This window comes from Alternaria infectoria (assembly GCF_024043175.1).
Source record: "Alternaria infectoria strain BMP 0036 chromosome Unknown scaffold_10, whole genome shotgun sequence".
NCBI classification, from domain to species: domain Eukaryota; kingdom Fungi; phylum Ascomycota; class Dothideomycetes; order Pleosporales; family Pleosporaceae; genus Alternaria; species Alternaria infectoria.
Genome location: NW_026250699.1, coordinates 262536 through 282203, shown reverse-complemented (window position 1 = coordinate 282203; position 19668 = coordinate 262536). Strand labels below are relative to the sequence as shown.

General features: G+C 54.6%; 7 protein-coding genes across 7 annotated transcripts; 4 read left to right on the top strand and 3 right to left on the bottom strand.

Moving 5' to 3' along the window:
• Positions 1–670: 670 nt before the first annotated feature.
• On the bottom strand, positions 671–1568 carry J4E92_006534 (uncharacterized protein; the record flags this gene model as incomplete). The annotated part of the gene is made up of 2 exons (XM_051497901.1): positions 671–745; positions 801–1568. 2 exons carry the CDS (start codon positions 1566–1568, stop codon positions 671–673), a joined length of 843 nt encoding a protein of 280 aa, XP_051351627.1.
• A 343-nt stretch (positions 1569–1911) lies between these two features.
• On the top strand, positions 1912–2944 carry J4E92_006533 (uncharacterized protein; the record flags this gene model as incomplete). Its single annotated transcript, XM_051497900.1, has 2 exons — positions 1912–1925; positions 1984–2944. The coding sequence occupies 2 exons, from the start codon at positions 1912–1914 to the stop codon at positions 2942–2944; spliced, it is 975 nt and encodes a 324-aa protein (XP_051351626.1).
• A 177-nt stretch (positions 2945–3121) lies between these two features.
• On the bottom strand, positions 3122–6468 carry J4E92_006532 (uncharacterized protein; the record flags this gene model as incomplete). Its single annotated transcript, XM_051497899.1, has 4 exons — positions 3122–5958; positions 6131–6193; positions 6242–6331; positions 6387–6468. 4 exons carry the CDS (start codon positions 6466–6468, stop codon positions 3122–3124), a joined length of 3072 nt encoding a protein of 1023 aa, XP_051351625.1.
• Positions 6469–6812: 344 nt separating this feature from the next.
• J4E92_006531 (uncharacterized protein) lies at positions 6813–7944 on the top strand (the record flags this gene model as incomplete). The annotated part of the gene is made up of 3 exons (XM_051497898.1): positions 6813–6997; positions 7089–7809; positions 7858–7944. 3 exons carry the CDS (start codon positions 6813–6815, stop codon positions 7942–7944), a joined length of 993 nt encoding a protein of 330 aa, XP_051351624.1.
• Positions 7945–8314: 370 nt separating this feature from the next.
• J4E92_006530 (uncharacterized protein) lies at positions 8315–12957 on the bottom strand (the record flags this gene model as incomplete). The annotated part of the gene is made up of 3 exons (XM_051497897.1): positions 8315–9613; positions 9673–12330; positions 12376–12957. The coding sequence occupies 3 exons, from the start codon at positions 12955–12957 to the stop codon at positions 8315–8317; spliced, it is 4539 nt and encodes a 1512-aa protein (XP_051351623.1).
• Positions 12958–13615: 658 nt separating this feature from the next.
• Positions 13616–16409, top strand: J4E92_006529 (uncharacterized protein; the record flags this gene model as incomplete). Its single annotated transcript, XM_051497896.1, has 5 exons — positions 13616–13820; positions 13982–14094; positions 14145–14219; positions 14265–16274; positions 16323–16409. 5 exons carry the CDS (start codon positions 13616–13618, stop codon positions 16407–16409), a joined length of 2490 nt encoding a protein of 829 aa, XP_051351622.1.
• A 524-nt stretch (positions 16410–16933) lies between these two features.
• J4E92_006528 (uncharacterized protein) lies at positions 16934–18871 on the top strand (the record flags this gene model as incomplete). Its single annotated transcript, XM_051497895.1, has 2 exons — positions 16934–16939; positions 17171–18871. 2 exons carry the CDS (start codon positions 16934–16936, stop codon positions 18869–18871), a joined length of 1707 nt encoding a protein of 568 aa, XP_051351621.1.
• Between the last annotated feature and the right edge of the window lie 797 nt (positions 18872–19668).

The window sequence follows — 19668 nt, the reverse complement described above, 5'->3', positions numbered from 1 at the left end:
CATCATAGAATTCGCGATCGATCTTGCTCCATGTCAACGCATCGATTACACATTTCTGGCGCCAACGCTCACCTATCGGACTGATCACTTTTCTCGTGTAGAGTATCCTTCGAATGAGCGTTGCCGAGGGCATAATAGTAACGTTCTCCATCTGACTTGACCAGAAGAGTGTGACTGCGGTGAGGTACCAAAACGCGCTACCAGTGTTTCGAAAATGTCGTGAAACAACGTTTTACTTTTTTGAACAGAGCAGAACCCGAACTATGGAAGTAGCAAGGGTATGTTAGGCCTATCAACGACACAAGGTAAGGTCGAACAAGCCAAGAGTTGTCTAGAGCTGTGGGCAGAATGAAAGAAGTTTAAGATTTGAGAAGACTACCGAACAGTCCAATTTTCAATCCAACGCTCTACTTGCACCGACGATGATAACCACGACATCGATCAAGGTGTGTACAGAACCGGTACCCCCTTGGCATATCTGCTTGCGTAACTGCCATCATCATTATCGCCCCCCAGATGCGCCTTTCGCGTGTCTGGCTTTAAGATCCCTAGTATTCCGTAAGTTTGATCCCCTGTTCAGATTCCCCTGGTGCTCCTAATATTTACATTCCCTTCGTTTCGTCGGGTTCGCGTGTTCAAATCCTTACTTAAATGAGGTGGTTGCAACTCTCTAAGCTGCCGTCTTGGGGGCACCTGCGGCGTGCTGGGAGAGGAAATCGGGATCGTTCTCGAACTCTTCCTTGACCTGCGAGTTGTTAGTGTCTGTACAGAAGCGAAGTTGCTCATGATGATGGACTTACAATATCAAGACCGCCTACTAGCTCGCCATCCGCCCACAGTTGCGGGAAAGTTGGCCAGTCGGCGAACTCCTTCAGTCCTTGCCGAACCTCGTCGTCGGCCAAGATGTTGAAGAAGCCGTACCTTATGCCCTTCTCACGCAGGATCGCCACTGTCTGCCGACTGAAGCCACACTGCGGCGAGCTTGGTGTGCCCTTCATGAACAGCATAACTGGCGCTGCCTTGACCAATTCGCCTAGCCTCCTGTGTAGTTCATCCTTGTTTGTCTGTTGTTCGCCTTCTCGGTGCTCGCCCGCGCTGTAGTCGGGTGCCGTCTTGGGGTCCTGGGAGCCAGGCGCGTACCCAGCGAGGTTCTTGCCTGTGCTATCCCCGTTCTCCTGTGGTCGTGTGACGGTTTGCGCGGGTGGTAGACTAGACGATTGGCCGCTGCCCGCGCCGGCGTATTTCTCGACTGCGGCTCGTACTTTGGATGCATCTGAGCCCGACACTGTCTCCAGGGTCTTGCCATCCTTCTGTAGAACGATGTATGGGACCGCTGTGACGTCGTATTGTTCGGAGACCTCGGGCAGCTCTTCGGCGTTGAGGGAGAGGAACCTTATCGGCGCATCGGCGGGGTATGTACTGGCGAGCGTCTTCAGAATGACGCCCATCTGCTCGCATGGCTTGGCCCATGGCGCGTGGAAGTAGATGATGGCGAGGGTGGAAGGTGGGAGCGCGGATACGGTCGACTGGAAAGCCGACTCGTCGGGCATCTCCTGCATGGTAGCCATGATGCTAATCGTATGTCGAGGGAGGGGCGGTCGATCGAGTGCAGCGGACGTGTAGTTGCCTGACTGGTCTATGGGCGTGGTGTCGTTGTGATTATGGGGTGTATGCGGCAAGAGTGCTGGTAAGAAGTCTGGAAGGATAGTATGATCTGATTAATATTTAGTTGCCGCCCGAAGCAAAGCGCCTATGAAATCACGTCAGAGGCCGAATTGCGGAATCACCCCGCCATGGCCTGCTTCTCCGTTATCAGATCGGCGAAACGTTTCCCCGGCGCCGTTGATCCCGGGAACTTTTTTGTTAGCCAAGATTTCGGCACCAGCAACCAACCCAGATAACAACGACAAGATGTTGAAGACGGTGTACGTAAAGATGAATACCGCTTCTGCACACATGAGCGACTCTAACATGACACTCTAGCAAACCCAAGAATGCCCGCGCCAAGCGCGCAATGGCAAAGCGCGAGCCGCAACAGAACGAGAACCCCAAGACGACGCTCTTCGTCTCTGGCCAGAAGACGTCTCAGATCCTCAAGCTCGCCGTCGCCGACCTCTGCACAATCAAGCGACCCTTCATCGAGCGCTTCACCAAGAAGAACGACATCCACCCCTTCGACGATGCAACTTCGCTCGAGTTCTTCTCCCAGAAGAACGACACCTCGCTCCTCGTCCTCTCTCTACACTCAAAGAAGCGACCACACTGCTTGACACTGGCAAGAACATTCTCATACAAGATGTTGGACATGCTGGAGCTGTACATCAACGCAGAGACTTTCCGGACGCTCCAGCAGTTCAAGAACAAGAAGCCTTCCATCGGCCTCAAGCCACTAATCAGCTTCCACGGCACCGTCTTCGAGGACCCCAACCAAACCAAATACACACTAGCCAAGAGCCTGTTCATCGACCTGTTCAAGGGCCAAGACGCAACCGAAGTCGACGTCGAAGGCCTCCAATACCTCATCTCCGTCTCCGCCGAAGAACCCACCGACGCGCTCCCCAACCCGCAAATAAAACTCCGCTTCTACCTCCTCCGCACCAAGCGCTCCGGCCAAAAGCTACCGCGCATCGAAGTCGAGGAGATGGGCCCGCGTATGGACTTTACCCTCGGCCGCGAAATGTTCCCTGACCCGGATATGATGAAGCAGGCGCTGAAGAAGCCCAAGGGTGCTGAGCCGCGCACCAAGAAGAACTTTGACACTGATATGATGGGTGATAAGGTGGCCAAGGTGCATCTTGGCAAGCAAGACTTTGGCAACCTGCAGACGAGGAAGATGAAGGGTCTCAAGCGAGGAAGGAACGAGGACGACGAGGAGGTTGGTGTCGAGGACACGGCGAGTGAAGCCGAGGAGGAGGAGAAGACGCCCAAGAAGGCCAGAGTATGAAATGTATCAAGACATGAGATGTAACTGCATGGGCGGCGTTAAGGGTGCCTCTGGCGTTCAACTGTCGGGCGAGACTATACCAATCTGCACGTTTGTAGCAAGTCATAGGCGTCTCAAAAGTCAAATCGATTCGTGTGATGTTCAGACTTTATCATCTAATGATGCCCTGTCTACTGTCTAATCATCGTCCGGTTCATCAGCCAGTAACCACTTCGCCCGACACTTCACAGCCGCACTTCTAACATCTCTCTTCCCATCATCCAGAGCAGCAATGAGTCTCCTAACAACCTCTCTCCGGTAGCCTAGTATTCTCTCTTCCTTGAACTTCTCTGCAACCAGGTGCAGACATTTCAAAGCTGCTACCCTCACTGCTGGTGGTGGTGGCGTTGCCTTATTTTCCTTTGTAATGGTAGCGTTGTTCAGAAGACGAGAGATGAGTGCACCAGCATGCTCCTCGAGCACTTCCGGCTTCTCCATGAGAGTTGAAGTGAGAGTGCCGATTGCAGCCTCCTTAACAACGTCCACGCCCTTGAGGTCCAGAGATTGGAGAAGCAGGGTAACGAGCTGTCCAACTTCCTCGACTACTATCTCAAACGGCATCCATCTCAGTGCTCCGCTCAGTGCGATGAGATAGTTGGGCTTTCTCTGGGCATCCGCTTCTCGGAAAGATCTTGTGATGTTCGGGACCAGTAACGCAAAGCTCTTATGCTTATGTAGACCGAGAATCTGGCAGTGGTTTTCCTTGGTGAGAAGGTCGTCGGGTTGCAGGAGTGTTGTGAAACCTTGAGCGACGGTACTGCCATACTTCGGATGTGATAGCAAGGATAAGAGTGTCGGATACAATGTGTTCAGCGCAGGGCTGCTCCGCAATACAATGCCCTTGAGGCATGCGAAGATGATGCGTATCCGTGGCGGATCAAGCTTCTCCGGGTTGAGAAGATCAAAGTCCGCGACGAGAGGGTCCATGCATGTCTTAAGTGCAGCGCTGGTATAGTACTTGTTGATGATGAGAGACATCTGCCGAAGGGATGCTGATCGGACTGGTAGGGATAATGAGGACTGCTGAGCGTAGTTTGCTAGAGAAGAGATCAAAAGTTGTAATTCGCAAGGCAGCGTCGCGTCCCTGTGGAGGGAAGCGAGGAGATGTGTGGAGACGATCATCGTCTTGTTCACTTCCACACTGGCATCCAGACTAAAGGGTGGAAGTTCAGTTTGTGGCTTGCCGCGGAATAAAGTGTACAGCTCAGCAGCAACATTATTCTGCTGTTCGGTAGGAAGGTATTTGATGATCAAGTTGCATATGCGGCCGACAAGGTCGAGCGTGGTCTCATCGTCAAAAGCCGCTGGATGTGTCTCATCAGAACTTGATGCGCGTTCGATGAGTGGCAATGCGATGTCCTTGTAGTAAGTAGAGCTGTCTGAGCCCTGTGACAGCTTGTTCTCGCCCTTCTTGAGGGCATACAACATCGCGGAAAGTAGTGCGACAATGTATGTTGAAGAAGCACCCTGTTGGACTGCGGCGCTGAACTTGTTCTTAAGTCGCAGTATGACGGTGTCAAAGACCTGCTCTTCGCTGGCGAGCTTGGCGAATGCTTCGAGGACCGTTGAGTAATGTTCTGACCCGTTTGCGTCTGTGTCCGGGAGTTGCGCAAGGAAAGCCGGGAACGCTTTCTCGACTACGACCTGTGGCTTTTGATGGGCAATCTCAACGATACCGTTGATGGCTGCTTCCTTGACCTCGTCTTTTCCATGTGATTCTTCGTGGATGACGATGGAATGCAGAAGCTGAATAATTCTGCCGATATCGTCATCGCTAAGTAGACCTCGCGCTTTTGATAGCTGGATGAGTCCATCAAGACAGACTAATCTGAACGACACTTCTTTGGCTGGGGCCGTCTCGAGACCATTCATCATGACTTCTAGCGCTTGGTCTCGGAACTGAGCGAGCGCATTGTTGCTGATTTCTTCTCCACCAGGGCCCATCTTTCTCCAGTCACCATAGACGTCGATGTTAGCTTTCACTAGTTGTACGAGAACCTCCAGTAAGCCTCGGCGCTTCGCCATGGTGTCAGCTGTCTGGAATAGTAAGAATAGGTTCGGTAGCACTCCGGCCAGCACGAGGCTAGTGACTTCGGGAGACACATTGGCGATGCTTTCGAGAAACCTTGCGGAAGCTTGAGATTGCTTCGTGGGCGCATCTTCGAGGTGTTCGTTGCACTCCTTGATAACAGGTTTGAGATACGCATTGAGTGATCCTGGGGTACCCTTCGATAGTGTCCTTGCAATTGCTGCTAGGCCTGCAAGCGCTTCCTTCGCCAGGTCTTCCTCTTGCACATTCAAGACTTCAAACTTCAGTGCGTCCCATAGCGTAACCGCATTTAAAGATACTGTTCTTGGTCCGTACTCGGTCACTGAGGCTGTAATCGTTGATAGAACGTCTCGCTTGGTGTTCATCGATGTGGAATCGAGCTTGTCCAGAAGCGCAGGGAACGCGTATGGCGCAAAGTCGGCCGTGGATGAAATGCAGTCTCGCAAGCGATCCTTCAGGTCCTGCGCCGTGATGCCATACGGATCATCAGGTGGCGGTCTGAAGGTGATTGGGAAGTAGTTGAAGACTGCGTCAAACAGGTCCTGTGCATCTCCGCCAATGTTCCATTCCGTCATCGGAACCCTGAGTATCGAGAAGACGACCATCAAGTTCCGAGGATCTTTCTCTCCGTCAAAGTAAGATATGAAGCGTCCCAAGAAGTCCGGTGTCGCATCGTGGTGGGCTCGGAGGGCGTCGCGGTATTTCGCCATAAGCGTATCGATCAGGCGCAGCACGGGATAACGTTCGCTCTGCTGCTTGTATTGCCGTAGCGGATGTGTGTTATTGAGGAGTGCCTCAACTATGCTGACTACCCGCTGGTCGTCCCACTTTCCTAGCTCTTCCAGCGCCAGGAGTGCCTTTGCGCATGACCCGAGGCCTTCGTTGTCTTCGGTTCGGGAAAGGGTGAAGTCGCAGAGCAGGTTCCCTAAGCTTCCCGTTAGCCCGGTTTTGTCTCATGACACGATGCCCTCGCCCTGGAAATGTAATCCATAGCTAATGCTCCGCCCCAGTACCAACGATCGTTTTGGTCTGCGATATGCGATGGATGGGTACGGGGAACAATGTAGTATGGGCTGAGCGGTCGCGGGTTCACGTACGTTGTTGGAGGGAAAGAACCTTCTGTGGAACGGCTGCGAGTACCTCCGCAAGGTACGACATCGCTACGATGAATTAGCCCAGCTCCTCCTAGATTCCAGAGCGATACGTACTCTTCGACCGTGTGGCTCCATCTTCACTGTTCAAGTACTCCCCAAGGTCAGTGACCAGGCTGATAAGCTTCAATTCGCCATTCTTCAGTCCTGTCCACAATCAGCCCTCATCCCGCCAGGTGCCCCGCCGGAACCTCGTACATACGCGTCGCGCTCCGCTGAGCAGTCGCCGTGGCTTCTTTCTTGTTCCTATCAAAGTCCAGCAGATACTGCTGAGCATCTGACATGTTGATGGTCGCGGGTGCGGTATATTGCAATGTGTTGCCGTATTCCTCGAAGCACGCGATTCAGAAAGTTGCGCAGTCGCGGCAATGACGTTACGGAGTTGCGGTGCTGCTGATTGGCCGGTATCGGAATGGTGGGGCGGGTCGCGCGAAAAAAGTTATTGGGAAGTGTCGGCAGTGAGAAAAGTGTGTTTAATTGACCCGATGGGAGAGGCTTGACTGGTCCCTGTGGCCCCGTGCTGTGAAATAAATCGTCTTCTCTGGACCGACTCATATCTTGGATCTACTATTCCAATCGTCGACTATTCCGCTGCCCATCATCCCCAGAACAGCAAAGTTACCCCGCCATGGCCGACGATAAACCCAACTGCAAAGTCATCCTTGCGAACAACATCGCCAAGGGTCTTTTGGACGAAGTGCGCGATGGTCTGAGTAAAATTCCGCGCAAGCCGCTACTCGTTGGCTTCCTCTCCAGCGCAGATCCTGCCGCGAGGGTATACGCAGAATGGACAGGCAAGACTTGTGTTGAAAAGTGAGCGCGTCCACTAGTCAATACTCATTTCTTCTATGGCTGAGGCTTTGGCTGGAAGTCGGGTGAAAGCCGCCTACTAACCTCATTGTAGTGGCTTCGCATTTGACCTGCGCGAAGTCGACCGCGAGCTCCTTGAGGACCGCCTCATCGAAGCGAACAACGACGCTGCCGTGGACGGCATCATTGTCTACTACCCCATCTTCGGTAACCGCCAGGACCAATATCTCCAGCAGATTGTCTCGATCGACAAGGACGTGGAAGGACTGTCGCATCGTTACATTTTCAACATGTACCAAAACATTCGCTTCCTTGACCCTGCCAACACCAAGAAGAGCATCTTGCCTTGCACACCCCTGGCCGTGATCAAGATCCTGGAGTACCTGAGAATCTACAACACCATCCTGCCATACGGTAACAGACTGCACGGACGCACCATTACCGTCATCAACAGAAGCGAAGTGGTAGGCAGGCCGCTTGCAGCACTACTTGCCAACGACGGTGCCCATGTCTACAGCGTGGATATCAGCGATGTGCAGGAATTCACACGAGGCGTTGGTCTACGAAAGCGAAGACACGAGGTAGTGGAGAAACCTGGCTGGACCCTCAACGACTGCCTCCCACTTAGCGATGTAGTCATCAGCGGTGTACCTGGAGACAAGTACAAGGTGCCACTCGAGTTGATGAGGGATGGAGCCGCATGCATCAACTTTTCCAGTGAGAGGAACTTCACGCCCGAGGTCAAGGAGAAGGCCTCCATCTACGTTCCTGCCATCGGCAAAGTCACTATTGCTGTGCTCTTGAGGAATCTGCTGGTACGTAATCATGCGTCTACCTACGGGACTACACTGACAGTGTTGCAGCGCCTCGCTCAAAACAAGATTGATGCTGCTGCTCAGGGCGTGGATGAGAAGTCCTCGGTTGAGCCAGTGATTCAGTCGACCGCATAGACCTGTTTATCATTCTGCATCGTGTCCTCATTTTGATACCCTATAGAAGGCACGCGTGCCATAACAAAACTCGCTCGTCATCCAGCTTTTCGCAATCTGAGCCTGTGTCTGATCGACGTCACGCATCATGAAATTGACTTGACAGTCACCCAGAGCACAGTCTCGTAGAAGTAAAACCATCATATTAAAGTCGAGCAAGAGATTGCACAAGAATTTGTGACTGAATAGTACCAACCATTTGATCGTGATAGATAGGATTAACCCATTAAGTCCACATGACCCAGCCAGGAGAAAACCACATGTAGAAAAGTAAAGGTATAAACAAGGTGCGAAATTCGTTACACGATTGAACGCCACGCTAAATGTGAAATCAAGACGCCTCCGGCGGCATGGGCACAGGCACGCTTTCCACCTTGATTTCTGGTTGCGGCGGCTCGTATACATCACTCTCTGCCTCCGGCGCCGCTCGCCTAGGCAAGGGTCTCTCCCTTTCTTCGTAGTACATATAGTCGTCAGGGCGACTATTGTATCTCTGTGGTGCAGGCCTCTCGTATTGGACTGGGACGTATCCATATGAGTCATGTTCATATCGGTGAGGCTGATGTGGCATATACGGGGCCCGATACCTGGTGTCACCACGTACACGAATGACCTCGTAGTCATGCATGGGATGCCCGTACTCGTCAACATAAACTGGTTGTGGACCGCGTGGTTCATCGTAACGATATCGTGGTGGTGAGTACCCGTGTGCATGTGGATGCAGACGGTCTTGCACAGAGACGTACCCGCGGGGATGACGGCGGGCAGGTGGATAGAACCCTTCATCTTGTACAGACTGATCAAGGCTGTGCTCTCGAGAATACGCAGGCTCGTAGTCAGGCTCAGCATTGGGCTGCGGTGTTTCTTGTTGATCGATGCGACGCTTTTGTTCTTCATATCTCCGGCTTTGCGATCGGCTCATGCTGGAACCACGTCCATAGGGATCTTCCCGCGCAACACTCATGTATCGCTGATATCGAGACGGTCCCCGGTTTTCGTTAGGCCGATCTCTTCGGCGTTGAGGTCCAGCCCTTCGTGGCGGACCGCTTGGTCCAGACATTGGCATCCGATACCCGTTAGGTTGATAGTCGTCATATCGGGAGTTGTTGGAAACAGTGGAAGGAGCTCGAGGATGTGGGGGCGCAAGTGGGCGAACAGGTGCTGTTGCATCTGCTGGTGCAGGAGCTTCTGGGGGCGGAGGCGTGTAACGAGGCCCATCCCCGTTTTCCTGCGCTGGTGCAGCAGCGTCTACTTCGGACTGTGGTTGTGGTTGTGGGGGTTCGTTCTCTGCTAGGAACCGATCTGCTGCAGATTGCCCTTGAGGTGGACTGGCATCCCTTGACTGACGCTCGTTCATGAACCGGTATTCGGGCCGATGATCATCTTCTTCATAGTATCGAGCCTGGCGGGGATAGGCACTGTATTCCCGACTGCCGTGGCTTCCTTCCCGCGGATGTGCGTAGACCACGTCCTCGGGTGGTCCATAGAATCGCTCTTGCTCGCGGAACGCTGTTCGGCGGCCGGTGTAATCCTCATATGTAGGACCTGCATGGATGATCCTTGGGCTGGGGGCGTACTCCACATACTCCCGGGGGCGGTGATAGCCGTCATCAAGGTGATCCCTCGGCAGCTGACAGACAAAGATGTTAGTTTCACTAATGTTTCTGCGGAGTTTGGTAGATCACGTACATAGTATCGCGGCTCAGCATAATGGTGCTGCCTACGCTCTGCGGGGGAGCTCTCTCGATATGAACGTTTCCTGTTCATGGAGCCCGACGCCTCATTCGATTCGCCGGCAAGGCTTGGTCGAACAGGCTCATAACCAGCCTCCAGCGGTTTAGGTGGTAGCGCCGAATTTGCTTCTGCTGCTTTCATAACAGAGTTGGGGCGTGCTATTCCTTCACCAGCAACATCGGCTGGGCCAGTCGTTTTGTCTGAATCCTTCGGTCCTGACGAGGCTGGGGAAGCTAATCCATGGCTATCAATCACGCCGATCTTAGGCAGTGGCATAGGGAACAAGCTGGGAAAGACGGTCGCTATCATTAGCAGCTTCTCGTCATCCATGCCTGGGGCGTGTATGAGACCAGAAATGAACCGTTCGCTTGGAAGCTCGATCATGTGTTCCTTCCAGTCCAGAGGGGCAATAGGCATTCCATGGCCAGGCATTGGTTGCTGAAAAGGCAGATGCTGGCTCCTGAAGTGCGATAATAGGCCGAGGACAGTATAGGTTGTTCTTTCCTCCGACTTGGAGTAAAAGGAACCTCCCAAGTTATGCGAAGCGCCCGTCTGACAAGCTTTGCATGAGAGACCTGGTGCATTCTTCAAAGCCTTTGGCATCTCATGTTTAGACAGAGCATCAATGAAGTGGTTCAGGTTGGGTTCATGATTGAACTCTACATGAAACTTGGAGATGACGCGATGGAGCAACACATAGATCCGGAGGCTATTCGGCATGTCCTTGATCCCCGAGGTGCGTTTCCAGATGTCCTGCGTCATGTCGATGACGGTACTTACTTGCTTGTCAAACGAGCTAGTACTTTGGCCAGTATCTTCTGTACCGCTAGGAGCGATCTCAGGAATTCCTTGGCTAGGTGGTGGCATGTTGGGTGGTGGTGGAGCTATGGCATTGTTGATCATCGCTGGAGAAGTCAGGTAAGGATTCTGGGCCGCATGAGCACCATAACCTGGTGGACCCATTGCTTGATGTGCATACATATCCACGGGTGTCGCATATGGCTGGGGGTACTCGAAGCCAGAAGGAACCTGTGGTGGAGCGAATGGTCCATTGTACTGGCCTCCATAGTTGTAAGGACCAGGGCTCGCCTGTGGATGGTGAGTTGGCATGTGAGGTGTTGATGTCCCTGCGCGTGAGTATCCGCCAAAATAGCCACCAAACCCATTCGTACTAGAAGAGGGATGATGACCATGTTGAGGTTGCTTCACAGAGAGAGGATCTGGGTGGAAGGGAGTCTCCTCCGGCCACTCGGCTTCTCTCCATGCAACGACCACGTTTCCTGAACTGAAGGCAGCAGTATGTTTGGCTCCGTAGTGCTGCGTGACGCCCTCGAAACCATAGTACTTGTTGTTGTACTCGCATCCGCCACCATGGCACAGGAAGATGTCCTTCCGGAATGGTTCTGTCAAAGGCTTGATCTTGTTGTCGTACACCCATTTCATGTTATCCAGCACGAGCCTGGGCCTAGTAGTTATATTGTCAGTAGAAGGCTGCGTATGTTGCCCGGGATGATCAGAGTCCTGTTCGGATTCCTCGGCATAGTATGTGCGGCGCACGTGAGCAAGGAGGTCGGCCGCAAACTTTGGGCTGTTGTCGTAAGTGACGGCGCTGCCATGGTCCCAGCTCTGATTAATGAAGTCGTCGGCGATGGCTTCGAGTCTGTCGCGGATGGGTCGTTGCGACTCTTCCCACTCTCGGTCCATGACTTCCCTGGCCTCCTTGGAATTGGCGTCCGTGTGGCGGCGGTCGGCAGCTTTTGTGGGAAACGAAGCAGCCCGAGCCACGTGGTCGGCTTCTGCTTGTTGGGCAGCAGGGAGCTGAGCGATCAAGCGGGGTTGGAGCACACTCCATGCATAGTCGTTCATTGGCTGTGAAATCTGGATAGCCGCTTTGAACGAGTCCATGTGGCGCAAGACGTTGGGAGCGATAGGAGGGTCCATTTGCTGACACCGGCGTTCTATGTCGGTCTTCCGGGTCGCCTTGGCCTCGTTTGCATCGTGTAGGTTTCTCTGGCCAGAAGGGGTGAAAGCCTGTGGTGGAACAGTAGGCGGTCGCGCTTGCGCATGCTGCGACGATGGTGCTACACCTGTTAGGGAGGGGACTGGAGAGGTGTTGTTGACATATCGAAAGGCATCGCCATGTGTGGCAGCAAATGAGACAGCAGAGGTATACTTACTCGCTGGAACCGGAGCATGAATTATGGGAGAGGGAGTTCGACGAGGGGGTGATTTAGACGGGTCCTTGTGTGACGTGGCGGCATGCGAGGGAGCTGCAGACGGAGCGCGCTTCGCACGCTCGTGCTCCTCCTGCCATAGGTTCTTGACCTCCCAGCGTTCCCAGTTCTCGGCGACTTTCATGCGTTCTTTTCCGCGAGCATCGAGTCCTTTGGACCACTCCTCAGCTGCTGCAGGGCCACGGCTGATGGCCTCGTTCATCTCCTGCGTGATCTCCTCGACATGCTGCTTGTAGTAGAACTTGGCAATGTCGATGTCGGCCGGCGTATTCGCAGATTGCAGGGTGTATGCTGGAATGTAGTGCTGGTCGCTGGTGAGGAGGGCGAACGGGAGGGCGGGCCGCAGGGCGGAGGCAGCCGAGAAGAGAAGGCTCGCGTCCTATACATGTCAGTCGCGATCCAGGAAGCGGAAGGTGCAACTCACCGTCTGGCATTGTTTGAGCAAGCACGGCCCGCAGGCTCTGATGGCGAAGGGCCAAATGACGCGCACGCCTTCTTTGCCAGGGCCCTTTTGCCATATGCGCTCGCCTGGAGTCAGAGTATCAAGCTTATTGCAGAACTGACATCTCCTGGACCAAGCCAGCTGCCACATGCGCAGCTCGCTGAAGCCTGGGAGCGGCTTCGGGGGCTTGGTACACATTGCGTTGCGGGCAGAGGCCCACAACGACTCGGACTTTAGGAGATGCAGACGGCCAGGATGCGACTTTGAAGTCGACAGACTGCGCACGTCTGTGAGATAGGATAGGAAAGATCGATTGACCTGGATCAATCGACCGAGATCTGCAAGCGAACAAAAAGAGAAAACATGCTGCCACAACTCGGGTGGTAGCTTCACGAGCGGCTTCGCGCTGCTGAGCTTGCGCTTCTTTTCACGCTCATGGGGCGCATCCTCTGCCTTGCGCTTTGCGGCAGGCGCGTCGCTCTGCGCAGGCGTCGCCTGGGGAGGATTCGCATCAGAGCCGTAGAAGTCGACCGACGACGCTGGGCTTGATTCGCGGTCCTCCATGGCGGCGCAGCCGTGCTGGGGCAGCGTTCACAACAGACTCATTGTCGGCATGCGCAGGCTAGAGACACAGAGACAGCGACATGCGATGGATGACGATGCGATGGAGCAGCGCGCGATGAGATGGAGCGCGGAAAAGGCGGTGCGCTGCGTGTGTTGGCGATGCTAGTGTTTGTCGTGGCAGAGTGGAGGTGAAGAGGGCTAGAGGGCTAGAAGGATGGAGCCTGGGGTCTAGGCGGCGGTTTGAAGGATGCAGAAAGCTGCTTTGGCATGCAGCGAGGGCAGGCAGTGCGAGGAGCTATGTCCAATTATTCACGGTGAAGCGGACGAGGGTCTCCTTGAAGGTCGTTGGGCGCGCCGTCGGCACCGCTTGCCTGCCACCAGCGCCAGCGCCAGCCGCTCGAGGGCGCGGGCCAAGCATGACATAGCTGCCAGCTCTGCACACCGAACTTGTGGCCCGCCTGTGCTGACCAGCCCGACCCGACTAGGTTAATTCACGCCCAATTACACAGACACACATACGGGATACGCGTACGCTGCCTGTCCCACCACGCATCGTGCTAGCTGTCAATTCCGAGTGCTGCTTTTCCTCCACCTCCTCTTCTCCACCACTCCCCCAAGCTTCGTCTCCCACGACAGCTTCCCCTCCACGCCGCCCACCATGGCCACGCTCAACACCTCCAGCAACGGCCCCAACATCACCCGCAGCTACCAGAATGTCGTCAATGCCCCGGCGCCCTCTGGTCCCCAGGCCAGCTCGCCCACATACGGCCAATGGGCCGTCTTCACAGTCGCTGCCCCGCTTGTCAGCGCATTCCAGCAGGACGGCGGAAAAGAGAGCGTGCTGAAAGTGCAGAGCACCGGAGGTACGTGGAACAGCGCGGCACACTTCCAATGGCCATCATTTCGCACTCGGGAGCTTGGGCTATGGCAAGGTGGCTGCCCAAGCTCGGGTGTCGGCACATCACGAAGCGCAGCACAGCAGGCAAGAGTGACACCACCGAGAATATGTGCTAACATCCTGCAGAGGGCGAGCTGCTCGACCTGATAGACGAGTTCTCAGACGGCCGCATCCAGTTTGCATTCGTCAAAGTCAAGGACCCCAACACATCGCTGCCCAAGAACGTCCTGATAGCATGGGTAAGCTCTCCGCCGCAGCTGCCAGGGATACAATGCTAATTCACACGCAGTGCGGCGCCGGTGTTCCAGAGCGGACCAAGGGCTACTTTGGCAGCCATCTCACGGTTGTCTCTAAGCTGCTACATGTGCGTACTCCCACAGCCCCTCTACGCACAAGCTAATTTCCATAGGGATACCATGTCCAAGTTACCGCCCGTTCCGAGGACGACCTCAGCCCAGAGAAGATTGTCCAGAAAGTTGCAGACGCATCAGGCGCCAAGTACGGCGGCGGTGCCGATGTCTCTGCCCCGCGCGGCCCTCCTCCAGTTGCCGCGAAGAAGCCCGTCTTCACACCTACCTCGATAGGCGGCGGAGGCGCTGGCTTCAACCCTCTCGGCCGCTCGCGTGCACCTGCGCCAAAGGGCGATGAAGATGCGGATGGCTGGGGTGCTGACGCCCCGCAGGTCTCCAGATCCCAGCTGGAGAAGGTCGGAACTGCTTACACTCCCACGAAGGTCAACATGGCCGAGCTCACCGCGAGAAAAGATGAATCCACCGGTTCCCAGCCCTCGGGCTCGCAGAACGACCGCCCTGAAGTCGTCAGGGGCGCATACCAGCCAGTTGGCAAAGTCGACATTGCAGCCATCCGAGCCCAAGCGCGCGATGCCAAAGACGACCGGCCCACTGTTGTCAAAGGCGCGTACGAGCCCGTCGGAAAGGTCGATATCGCGGCTATCCGCGCAAAAGCCCAAGCCGGTCCTCCATCCTCTGGCATGTCCCCAGCCCCAACGGGAGCGTCGAACAACGAAGAAGAGGAAGAGAAGCCCAAGTCTCTCGCAGAGAGATCAGCAGCTTTCAGCGCGCAGCCCGAGCGCCTTACCAGCTTGCCGAAGCCCAAGGTTGCCAACAAGTTTGCTGGTGCGAGCACATTCACCGGCACCAAAGCTCCTACTCCAGGAGGTTTTGGTGCAAAGCCCGCTCCTCCAGCACCAATCGTCGGCGCCGCGAGCAAGACGTTTGCTGACCAAGGAGGAAAGACTCCTGCTCAGATCTGGGCGGAGAAGAAGGCGGCCCGTGGAGAAGCCGTTCCTTCTTCTACTGCCGATGCTGGAAGCCGCCCAACTCCCCTCCAAAGCCAACAGAGTGGAGGTGGTGGCTGGCAAAGTGGCTACTCCGGCAAATCATGGGCTCCAGTACAGACTACCCGAACAGGTCAGTCTGCGACTAGCAACCTCAGCGAACAACGCACGGGTGGGGCACCTCAACAAGAAGAGCCAGCCTCTCCTGCAGCTGGTGGCGTAAGCTCGCTCAAGGACCGCTTCACAGGTGCCGCCCCTATGGGAGCGCCAACTTCACGCCCTGTACCAGAGCCGCAAGCTTCCAGCCCACCGCCTCTCGATACCTCGAGCAAGCCCAATGCTGGCCCGAGGGGCGTTCCGATGCCAGGCCTGCCTACCCGACCCAAAGAGCCGGAATCAGACGAAGAGGATGTGCCTGCCACTCAACACCAGCGTATGCCATCTCCACCACCTCAACCACCTCGCAGCCCGTCTCCTGAGCCTTCTGGCTCTCCTGTTCGTATTGCCATGCCCGTTGCTCGTGGGCGCGAACCAGAGGAGATGTCTCCTGCCGAGGAACACGCACCGCCTATGCCCGCGCGATCACTTGATCAAGCAGCCAGGCAAAATCGTGACATGTCTCCAGAGCCACAAGTCGAGGCCAAGGACCCTGCTCGTGGAGCTGGCGCTGCCGTTGCTGCTGCCACTTTTGGTGCTGCCGCAGTAGGCGGTGCTGCCGTCGGCGCAGCGGTCGCTTCTCATGACGATGACGATGCCGGTGCCGGTGGCTCCGGCAAGCGCGCAGTCATCCAATATGACTACGAAAAGGCGGAGGACAACGAAGTCGAGCTCCGTGAAGGCGAGTATGTCACAGACATCGACATGGTAGACGACGACTGGTGGATGGGCACAAACTCTCAGGGCGAGCGTGGTCTCTTCCCGGCCAACTATGTTGAGCTGGTCGAGGGCGACGATGCCGCCGCTGCACCAGCACTGCCCGCACACCCCTCGGCGCCGCAAGAGCCCGAACCTGCTGCGGCACCATCACAGTCTGCTGGCCCTACAGCCACCGCTCTGTACGATTACGAAGCAGCTGAGGACAACGAACTGAGCTTCCCCGAAGGAGCCACAGTAACTGAACTTGTAAGACTACCTGCACCACTGCTAAAACCGATGCTAATACTCTTGCAGCAATTCCCCGACGAAGACTGGTGGCTCGGTAGCTACAATGGCCAATCGGGTCTCTTCCCCGCCAACTATGTTGAGTTGAACGAGTAGGCTTGCTTGTTGCCATGCATTTAACCTGAGCGATTTGGAGTCAGCTCGCGTCGGCGATTTTGTTGTTGCATTGTCACGCACCCGACTGGCTCAGTAGTCGCAGGACGAAATCCTGGTACAAAAGTTGCGGCCTACAGTCCTACCACTCCAGTCGCATTTCCAAACGATTTACATTGATAGGACCTACACCGATAAAGATTCACTGGGTCAACCAGCATCTTCTTGTACATATCAAAATTTCAAAAGCGATTACCATGGCTCCAGTATTGGTCATACGCTAAACGAGATCATCAAGAGTGAGCACTCGTTGATTCTGCGACCCAGCATCCAGTGTCGTCCTGCGCGGGCACAAGGTACCAGTCAACGCATATGCTTAAGCCTACGAGTATCCTATTCTACGATGTTCCAACGGCCGTTTTGATGTTCACTACACGTGGACCAAATTGGCTATTTCTAAAATCCACTTTCTATTTGGGTCTCCACTATTGATGCCATGGTTTGCCTATAACCGTCACAGGATTACGATGGGAGTGCCCATACGTCCCACGGACTGAGGTGACTGCGCACCCACGATATATGTCCGCAGCAGCCTTATGATCATCTGAACCATGGATACCAAAATACGCGCATCTGGGCAAGGAAATTCCCACTCAAGTATAAAACTATGTAGTACGCTGCACCACTGCTGATTTACTTCACAACCTTTCTCTCCAAGATACCTGATTTTCACGACGAACACAAATTACCACAACCACTTACAGCATAACAGAGAGTGTATCTTACACTTCCATCTGGCGATCACAATGGTCTCTTTGGCCTGGTCCATGGCAGCCGGAATAGTTCTCCTCGCTGCTCTTATCGGCCTGGTCCACTACGACGAGAAACTCAACGAAGCGATCTGTCGAGCAAAAATTCAAGAGGAAGTACTCAAGGCCACTCAAGCCGAGCTGTCTGAAGTCAAAGACGAGCTCCACGTCTCCCAAACCAAGCCTACTAGTACTGACCTCTGCCTCGTCGATACCAAATCCATTCTCGCCAACACCGAAATTGCGCTCAAACAGAGCGAAAAGGAAGTCGTCGCCCACCTCGAATTCCGCGATGGACTCGGTAGGGAGCTGTCCCAAGCGCGCCGCGAACGCGACCGCGCAGAAGGCGTAATGGTGTACCTCACCCAAGCGCTCGAGGAGTCCAAATGCAAGAATGCCTCCAAGGAAGATGAGTGCTACGAACTACAGAGTCAGATTCAGTTCAAAGCCAAAGAGCTCCAGTCCATGACACTTTCTCTGCACAACACCATGAAGGAGTTGGAGCGTGCAAAAAAGTTTAGCCAGGAGGCGCAAGATAAGATTGACGAACAACACGCGACGATCATGTTCAACGAGGAAAGCGCCAAACGTGTCACCACACATCTCCAGGCTATGACACATTCTCTGCACAACACCAAGAAGGAGTGGGAGCGTGCAAACAAGTCTAGCCAGGAGGCGCAAGATAAGATTGACGAACAACACGCGACGATCATGTCAAACGAAGAAAGCGCCAAACGTGTATCTACACAGATCGAGAAGCTGACCAGGGACTGCAATGCCCTGAAATCCCAAATTCGAAGCTTACATCTAGGATGGATGTCGAGGTGTGACGAATCCTGGCGCGTGAAGAAAGCTCTCGAAGAAGAGAACAGGCAGCTACGCATCGCGAACGAATCTTGGACCAAGAACAACGCCGGCACTATTCGCGCCATGCAATCTCGCGTCGACGAATTAGAGGGCCAGCTTGCAGAATGCAGGATGGAGAATGGGTGCCTTGCCGTAGATCTCGAGATCATGGTTGAGCGCGTCGCACACTACATGGAGGAGATCGAGGCCTTAGACCGAGAGGCTGAAGAGCGCGAGTGGAACTTCATCCCGGGCGAGATGACTGAGGTGGCTAGTGAAATGAGCGAGAGCATCACAGATGAAGAGGAGGAGTACGAGGAATACGAGGAGTACGAACCAGAAGGATACCACCTGTGGGCTCACGACGGAGACAGCGATGACGACGCCACGGTATACGAACTCGACGAAGATAGCGAGGAAGAAATGCCAGAGTGGTTCATCCACGCGCCCACGGACCCTAGCGGCATGCCTTACAAGCAGATGTGGGAGATGACCAACTTCGAGACCGAGGGACTCAAAGAGTGGGATGTGGACAACTGGGCTGTGACCAACGGTCAGGAGGAGAACGAGATCCTCGAGATCCTAGAGGGCTTGGAAGAACAGCACACGGATGACGACACTCTATCTCAGAGCGACGATGAGAGTCTGGACTCATGGGACGCGGACGATGAACTCTGGAGTGGGAGTGCTATCAAGAACAACACTCCATGGAACTCGTATATGAAGGATACTCTGGATGAAGATGATGAGGATTGGGGTATGGTACACACATGGGATTGCGAGCCCAGTACGGTGGATTGTGAGTGGTGATGGTTCCCGAGCTCTTCATACGGCAAGGCCGTATGTGGTGTCCTCAACCTTCGGTTAGGAATCCGCTTTCAGTATTGATAAAACGGGGCTTGGGTGCTGTTTTTTCAATGTGCTGGTTCTACAACGCAGGCACAACGAGGCTGAAATGGGGTTTGGCATATTAGACGCTGGCATCGGCCCTGTTCGGTCGCTACTCTCAAATATAACTGTCTGTCCCTAATCTTGTTTTGGTGGAAACAGCTTGTGTACACGTCGCCATCATTCCAGCGCTCGTGCAAACATGGTCTATATAACCTAGCTACCACCACTACGTGATATCACCACAGCCATCCGCGAGTATGCACTTCATGTACACTCTCTTTACAGTATCACTGGCGCTCAGCACAAGCGCACACCCTTTTATCACGGCCAGAAGCCTACCTACGGAATCTGCATGGATGACCATATTGCTGCCTCCCAGCGCGACTACACCAGTCGTACCGCCAGCTGCTCCTTCTTCGAAACCAGTGGGTCAGCCGCCGGGTATACCATCAGACAGGAATGGCATTCCTCCTCATGCGCCAACAGCGTTGCCAACAAGCTTTGCGCCCACCGCTCTTCCATCATTCGTGATGGCCTCAACATTCACACCATCAAGTAACATTGCGACACCGGGAGTCCCAGTGGCGACCACGTATACTGTTCCGGCTGCACCTTCCAGCTCAGCAGTGCCTGTTGTGCCCACACCATCCTCATCCCCCACCTCCCCAGCAAACCCTTCGCCTTCAATGCTCCACGCTCATATCTGCTCAACGGAC